General features: G+C 46.7%; 1 protein-coding gene across 1 annotated transcript in view; it reads left to right on the top strand.

Annotated features, from left to right (window-relative positions):
• The first annotated feature begins 265 nt into the window (after positions 1-265).
• The window catches only part of Slc25a13 (solute carrier family 25 member 13), a 189,322-nt gene continuing 181,192 nt past the window's right edge, over positions 266-8,395 (top strand). Inside the window, exon 1 of the mRNA XM_057769944.1 lies at positions 266-455. Within this exon, the coding sequence (XP_057625927.1) occupies positions 441-455 (15 nt within the window). The 5' untranslated portion in view covers positions 266-440. The remainder of the gene's footprint in view (positions 456-8,395) is intronic.

The raw sequence follows: 8,395 nt of genomic DNA on the forward strand, positions 1-8,395 counted from the left end.
CTTTCTCATGGGCCCAGGACTAGCCTTTGGCTCCAGCCCAAGTAGAAGGGTCCCTCATCAGGTTACCTGTCTTCGGGAGCGTGACTTGCGTTTCTCCATGGCCCTTGGGTACCCACCAAGGTGGCTGCTAAAGCTGGATAGCAAGGCTAGAGTCACGTGTCCTGGTCCCTCAGCAGTTCCCAGATTAGGGCCCTCCCTGGCTTCAGGGCAGAGGCCTTCAGATCACGCGGGACCGGGAAGCCCTGGCCCGGCCCAGCCAATGGGCTGGCGGCACCCGCATGACCCGCGCCGGGGGGGCGTGGGGAGGCAGGCCGGGAGCCTACGCCGCCGGGCCGAATCGCCGCCCCCACCTCAGCCGGGACGGGAAGTGAGTCGCCGGGGTCCCCAGTGCAAGCCAACCGGAGAGCGGGTCCCGAAGCCGCCTGCACCAGGGCCAAAGCATGGCGGCCGCCAAGGTAAGCGCGGCAGGAAGGGGCGACCTGGCGCCTAGCAGGGTGCAGCGCGGGGACTGGATGCGGGTTCCACCTTGCAGCTGAGGGAGGGCACAGGGGACCGCACTTGTGGCCGCGTGCGTACCGCGGCCTGGTCGTGCTACTGAAACTTTTGCCAGTCGGACACTCCCACTTGGCTCGGTCACCAGCAAGGTCCCGCGGGACGGAGCCCGGGCCAGCAAGGAGGAGTGCGCGCGCGGATGGGGCCAGGTGGCCTGGGCCAGGAGCGAGCCCAGGGTTACACAGACCTCTCTGCCACCTCGGGGTTCTCCTGCTTCTGACCCATCTGTTGTTGACCTGGGTTTCTCCTTCCAGGGGCCCCAGCTGGTGCTGAAGCCTGATCCTATTACGTTTCAAGGGTTCCGCCCTCGCGCCGGTAGGGAAGTCACCTTGACTTCCGTTTTGGAAAGTACTTGGCCTGCGCGTGTAGCTAGCCCTGGGACCCTTCCCCACCCCCCATCCTTTCCCTCCCTCTCTCCATCTGACAACACTTACAAGCCAGCCTCCGAGCCTCGGAGAGGCTTCTTTTTGGAAATGACAAAACAGATTGTCCTGGGAGCTTGTCACTCCTGTGAAGTTCCACTTAAAAGGAATTCTATGTAATGTGAATCGTTCACGAACTCAGGGAGAAGGCAGCTCCGACAAATTGACCTTTCCTCTTTCACCGGTTCTTCAAACCTGCACACCATTTCAGCCTCTCTGGACTGCATTTCAACTTTTCTGGCAGAATACCATATTCAATCCCAATCACTCGAATCATTGGAATTTATTGCTTTTAATTTTAAGTTCACGAAGGCAACCCTTTAATCAAGCCTATACAACTTCTTAGATCATTTTAAGTGCAGTGAACTTAAATATACCCAACATTTCAAACATTTGTCCTTAATCAAAACTCTGTGATAACCCTCAAGAGGAAAACATGGCCAACACATCATATTCTTATTTATTCAAGCAAACTAATCACATTTGCAATGGAAATTGTAAGCAGACAAATATATTTAAATGCTGTTCTGTGACTAGAGTCTCTCCATGCTCCCCAAATTCGCAGGCTTCTTATTTGTAGACTGGGTGCCTTAAGTGGCCTTTCTCTGTAACCACTGGGGGTGTAACCCTCACGAGTGTGTGCTGGGTGTGTATGTGCGTGTGTCTGAATGAGCACGAGGGTGCCTGAAGTATTTTGGAAGCTATATTAGGTCTTTCAAGACAGTAGCCCTTTGCATAAACTCTTTATGATGTTAGAATGCAACAATTGGGGTGAATGGGCTCTCTGGAATAAATACCCACTTGTCATTTATATATCTGCTGAGGAATTAAAAGTGTTGCTTTATTTGGAGATAGTAATGGTGGGCACCAAACTGAGGCACCTGCATAGGAATGGAATGTAAGACTTGGCAAATAGGAAGTGATTTAAGTAATGAGGCAGGCTCAACTTTTTTTAAAAAAATTGTTTTTATTGAGCTATATGTATTTTTCCTCCCTTTCTCTCCTCCCACCCCCCAGGCTTAACTTTTTAGTTTTTCTTACTAAGCCATTAACAAGAAAATGACATTTGGGGGCAGGCATGGTGGTGCACGCCTTTAGTTCGAGTCCTCAGAGGCATAGGCAGAGGTGGATCTGAGTTTAGGGTCAGCCTGATTTTTTAAAAAAAAAGATAGGACAGTTGGCTTTTATGAAGTCATGAAAGACAGGGAAAATTAAACAGTTCTTTCATCTTTACTGTTTGGAAATCTGTGCTCTTTGTTATTTATTCCCTGAAAGTCACCTTTCTCAGTTCTGATGGTTGACATAGACATATGTCCAATAGGACATAGCAAAGCCATGTGAGTGGATGAGAAAGCCAGAATAAATAAGAAGTAAGGTGGCACTGGGCATGGCGGCCCACATCTTTAGTCCCAGCTTTTAGGGGGTAGAGGCCCCCCCTTGTCAACAAAATGAGTTCTAGCACAGTCAGGGCTGTTATCTTTTGTTATCTTTGGAGAAACGAGAGAGAGAGAAAGAGAGAGAGAGAGAGAGAGAGAGAGAGAGAGAGAGAGTTAGGATAATGGGAAGGCAAGTATGTTCCTACTGCAGGTAGTTTGCCTGCATCTTCTAGCATCTAAAGCAAAGGCATACATAGTCTTGGAGAGAGTTTGCTTTGAACTATTATCTGGGCAGTTTCTCTCTTTCTTAACCGAGTCTTATGTAGCTCTCACAGGTCTGGAGTTTGTTTTGTATCTCAGAGCAACCTTGAATTCATGGAGATCTTGCCTCTTCTTCTCAAGTGTAGGTATTAAAGACACACACGACCTCAGCAGGCTCCACATCCTTGCTTATGATGTGTCTGAACTGCATTCAAAAACCACTGAGGACATAAATACACATCTCTGGATTCCAGAAGCCACGTACAATTCCATAAGTATTTATTGTCTTCCATTGTAAATCAAGATCAATGACCTCTTGAGAGTTCCTGGGTGAAGTTGTCGCGTGTCCAACTTAGTCCAAGAGTGACTGCTTCCCACTGAGTTGCATTTGGGCGGCACGCTTACTGGCTGTTTCTTCCAGCTTTTCGTTAGTTTTGGGCAGTTTGGAGGTAAAGGTGGAGCTAATTGCTTTTTCCTTGAAGTGTAATAAGCCTCGTTGGCAGCTGAGCACAGAGCCCTAGATTGGAAAACTTTCATCTAGGGGTAAACCTGACACGCCTGGAAAGGACTGGGGAACCCTTGAAGGAGAAAAGGCCACCCCAATGGAGTATCACGAAACTGGCCTGTGAGCTTGGGAACACACCTCTGTGAGATTTCCATGCCTGCTAGGTTTGCTATAGTGAACCACTGTAATGTTTAAGTAAATTGACTGGAAAGACTTAGCCACAACTGTCTATTTCCTAATATCTTTTTAGTTTGCTGGTTCTTGGTAGTTATTCATACACAGTCATTCATTTCCCCTGTATCTTTTTGTTTTGTCTTTTCCTATCCACTCACTACTCAACAGTCGTAGAGTTGCTTGTTTTTAAATGAAATAATGATCTGGAACTACCAGTGTTTTGAGGTTATCTCTTAGCACTAAGTTTATGCTGTAAGGATGATGGAATTCAGGTGTAAGCCGTCAGAGACGCTCTGGTGTAAAATCAGACATGGGCTACATTGCTGGACTTAAATCAGCCTAGAACCTAAAGAAAGGAATTCAGTTATAAAATAAAAGCATCAATTAAACAAACAACAAAAACAGTGCTCTGGCGGGCTAAGGTTTATGCTGTTGATTCCCCCATCTTTAAATATGTTGTTGCTGTGATCATTGGTTAATTTGTAATTGTGTATCCTGGTCTTTCCAATGTTGCCAATGAACTGGACTTGGGCTTCAAAAGGAAACTAAACCGATGTTAGAGAGCCGCCCCAGAGAAGGGGTTTCTTGGGATCTGAAGGGAGACTTCCAGAGTGTGGCTGTGTCCCAGGGTGAAGATAGGCAGTAGGAAAGGTCCATCCCAGTGTCTGCAGCGTTCAACACAATGAGAGCCTGGGTTTATGCCACACCCAGGAAATAGCACGTGCTTGAAAAATAGCAGGGAGCAGCCGGGCGATGGTGGCGCTCGCCTTTAATCCCAGCACTCGGGAGGCAGAGGCAGGCGGATCTCTGTGAGTTCGAGACCAGCCTGGTCTACAGAGCGAGTTCCAGGACAGAAATCCTGTCTCGAAAAAAAAAAAAAACAAAACAAAAATAGCGAATATGAAGGAATGATTACTTAGATACCAAATTCCATTCCGAATGCTTTTCAGTTATAATTCCGCTACTGAATCTGTCTTCTGAATTAGATGTTAGTACTGCCATCCCTGTGGTAGACAAAGACTCAGAAACCCTTAGATGAGCTGTGAGAGACCTAAGGCCTGCTGATTAGGAAGTTCTAGCTAGATCTGGCATTCCAGTTCTGCCATGCTGGCTCCAGGGTTCTTCTTGCTCTGTCTGCTGACTAACGGGTGGCAGAGCCTGTGGCAAGTCAGGCTTACAGGAAAGGTGTGGGGATGACTTAGAAGGTAGGCTCCTCCCTGGAAATCAGCTATTTAATTAAAGGTTGTTTTCAGAGTGCTTCCTGTGCGTCAGCTCCTCCTAAGTGCTTTCCCATTCTACCTTAATTGTCACAACAGTAAGGAGTGCTTTGCGGGTTTTGTCTTCGTTACAGTTAAAAAACAAAGACCTTAGGTTTGGCAATTTTTTAGTATTTTAGCCACTCAGTGGTTCAGCCTGACTTTCACTCTGAGAATTGTTGTCTTGGTAATGTAATAGTAAAGCAGACAGATGTTTGTGCTAGGTAGGAAAGAGAGGGGTGGGGTTATTTGAAATCAGGTCTCCAGTAGCTGAGGTTGACCTTGAACTCTAAGCTGAGGATGACCTTGAAGTGATCTCCTGTCTCCCTTCCAAATGCTGTGATTACAAGCTTTAGTCACCATGTCTTGCATAAAATGATCTGTGTTTCTAATGCCTGTAATACCTGGATGGATTTTTAAGAGAACAGGTTCCTGTGATGGAAAGGAATGTTTGACTTTTTAGAGATTCTGAAATTGTTACGGATGGGCCTTGGGACTTTATGCAATGTAAGATCTTCATCTTTCCTGTTCTCAATCCTGCCTTCTACCAGTGGAAGATAGGAAGTCCCAAGAAAATTTGCAGTTGAAAGCTGGGTGTTGGTGGCACAGGCCTTTAATCCCAGCACTTAGGAGGCAGAGGCAGGTGGATCTCTGAGTTTGAGACCAGCCTGGTCTACAAGAGCTGGTTCCAGGACAGGCTCTAAAAACTACAGCAAAACCTGTCTCAAAAAACCGAAAAAAAAAAAAAAATGAAAATTTGGAATTGATTGCAGTTCCTTTAAACTCCTTTGCTTTGTAGACTGTTGTTGGGCGATGGTTCCCAAGCATTGAAATCATCTAGAGAGCTCTGCGAGGTGCCAGTGCAGGGCCGTCACCCCATTTCAGGACTGAGTTGACATCTGGTGTGGCTGGCAGCCACTCTCCAAGTAACCTGCCTTGTGATGATTCACTGCTGGCTTCGAGGACAGCACAGGAGAGCAGACTCATAGGACAAGTTAGGGGGAAGGAATGGTGTCCTAACTCCAGGGGGTCAAGGTAGTGGTCACTTCATTCTCTTTCTCAAAAAATTCAGTCTTGTTTGTGTTTTCCTTGTTGCTTAGGTATCAAAATCATACAGTTTTATAATTATCTGAGAACTTAGATTTTAGCATCCCAAGCCACCTAGAAACTCCTTTTGATTATTATAATGTGTCAGTGGTTTTCTGTGGTAGTCAGAGAAGGTGCCCAAGGGGGAGACAGTGCAGCACAGACCTGGTCTTCTAGCCCCTGTCCTGCTCTGGTCTGGCATATGGGCAGTCTACTGCTCCCCCACTTAGGGCTGCAGCTTGACAGGCATTGGTCCACAGAAGGACCGGAAGGTAGACAACAAGGGCAATGTGGGGAGTAAGGAAGTCAGGCTGCACATCTTTTAGACGATGTCCGAGGAGCATCGGCTTTTTGTCCCAGGGCCGCCTTGGCCTTTTGCTCTGTGAGCAGCTTCTTCTTGTGTCCATTCCCTTTAATCGTCTACTGTTCATGAGGACTAGGCCTACTGACCTGTTTGTTCCTCCCCTCCCTGCTTGCTGTTTGCTGCAGACTAAGCACCCTGCGTCACTGTGTCCTCAGTTTTTCTGGTCTAAATCACTCCTGCTTCATGTGTGCTTGGTGTTAGGATGGACAGACTAGCCTCCTGGAGCTCTGGGTTGGTTTTGTGTTGGGAGGAAGATGAGCCTGTTGAAGTGACACAGTCTCTAAGTCAAATACAGAGCAAGCCTGCCTATAGACTCAAGTTTATGTCCTGCCTGGTCCCTCAGCTGTTCAGACCCAAATAAACAAACAGAGGCTGATATTAATTATAAACTGTTTGACCTATTGCTCAGACTTATTACTAACTAGCTCTTACAACTTAAATTAACCCAAAATTCTTATCCATGTATCTTGGTACCTTTTCTCAGTGAAGCATTCTCATCTCATCTTGCTCCTCTGTGTCTGACTGGCCTCTCTGCCTTTCCTCTTCTCCTAATCTGGTTGTCCCGCCTATACTTTCTGCCTGGCTGCTAGCCAGTCAGTGATTTATTAAACTAATACAAGTGACAAATCTTTACAGTGTACAAGAGCATCATCCTACAGCACCTACCCTTAGGACTCATTCACCCAGAGTCTTCTGCTGGGTCCAGCCAACTCATTGAAATTCTTGCCTTATCCACAGAACTGCCGAATCAGTGGTTCCCTGTGACTTGTGTGGAGCCTGGTTGGATACTCCAGCTTGTTGCTCTGAAGCGTCTCCTACCACGTACAGTCTCCCTTTTCTTTGGAAAACTCTGTAGTTGTGTGAGTGAGGAACCTAGATGGTTTCCTTTGACTTTTGGTGTTGACAACATAGTTTAGTTGACAGTATTGAGATTCTTTGCAGTTCAACTCCAATAAACTGCGGTGCTTGATGACTGTTAGGCCACTTGCTTTGTCTCGATTTCCACCTGTAGCACATGCTATCAATGAACACTGTTGATGGGAGGCTCAGATATTTCCTGATGCCCTTACTGTTTGCGATAAGATAGCTTATGTATGTGAGATGTGCAGTACTATTGGTAAGGAAGTTGTGTAAGGGATCCTAATTTGAACAGATGTGTGTAGTTCTGGGCGCATGCTCAGGAGTTTTCAGGATTAGACATGAGGTTTGGAATGTCTGTTCTGAGTGCTGGTCATCATGGTAATAGGGCCGCAGAGGCCTGACTAGGCAGAGTTCAGCTTTCCTTTCCTAAGAAGGAAGAGGCTGCCAGAACCCTTCCCCCACAATCTCTATTCAGTGACTGGAAGAAAGTAGGAGAACCTGGTTCTAGCCCACTCTTGCTGCTGGAATTTGGAGATTGATCTCTCTGCTCCGTGTCATCCTATGGAAAGCAGGAGACCATTCGTGTTGAGCCCATGTGAAAGCATTTTTGGAGATCATGACGTTCAGTAGGAATATCAAAACATGTCTGTTGGAGTTTGTGGGACATCCTACCCAACTGCAAACACGGGGCAGTTGCCTGAACCACACAGGAGCTGTACCGAAACTCTGCTTGCACTCATTAACACTTAATTAAAGCCCTTTCTTTGATAAGGATACAACTTTGGAGTCATTGTAAGGTGGTCCAACCTTTTACAGAATTAAATACATAGTGTCAAAATCCTGTATAAACTTCAGGGTCTTTGCTTTGAGTATCCCTTGGGGTCCAGGTGTGATCTGGAGCACATGTCGAAGTGATTATGTAAGGGGAAATGTATACGTACCGTGCTTTTCTCCTTTTCTCCTCCTTTTCTCCTGCCTGTTGAGTTTTGACAGTCTCTCCAGTGATTTCAGCCCTAATCCTGTTCTCCTGCTAGCCTCAGGTGACCCCGCGCTTTACCGATTTTGTGGGCTTTCTCTCCATCAGCATTTGTGGTGAATTCTCAGGCTTGCTCTCTTTCCGCTCTCCCTCTCTGATTCTCCTTTGCAGGCTTCTCCCAGATTCCCTGATTTCTGCTGGAGGTTGGTGTCTCCAGTGCACTGCCTCTTCTCCCTCCAGTGCCACGCTTGGCTTTGGAAAGGTGACCATGTGTGTTGTTCTGAGCTCCAGACTGTGTTTTCAGTTGTTTGCTTTAAAACTCAACTCGAGTATCTCAGGGATATTTCAAACTTTGCTCAACTAGAACTGAATGTCTCTTCTCGGTGTTTTGCAGTTTCTGCCTGTAACTTGTTTACTCTGGGTAGCCAGGAGAGGCAATCTGCAGGCATTTGGATCTGTGGAAAATGGGGTGTAAGCTAATCCCTCCTCCTTTCCTGGAGTATTGTGTCTTGTCCCCTCCATTAAACCATGGCACTTATTGCTTCTTAGTTATACAGTCACC

This window comes from Chionomys nivalis, chromosome 1, assembly GCF_950005125.1.
Source record: "Chionomys nivalis chromosome 1, mChiNiv1.1, whole genome shotgun sequence".
Taxonomy (NCBI): domain Eukaryota; kingdom Metazoa; phylum Chordata; class Mammalia; order Rodentia; family Cricetidae; genus Chionomys; species Chionomys nivalis.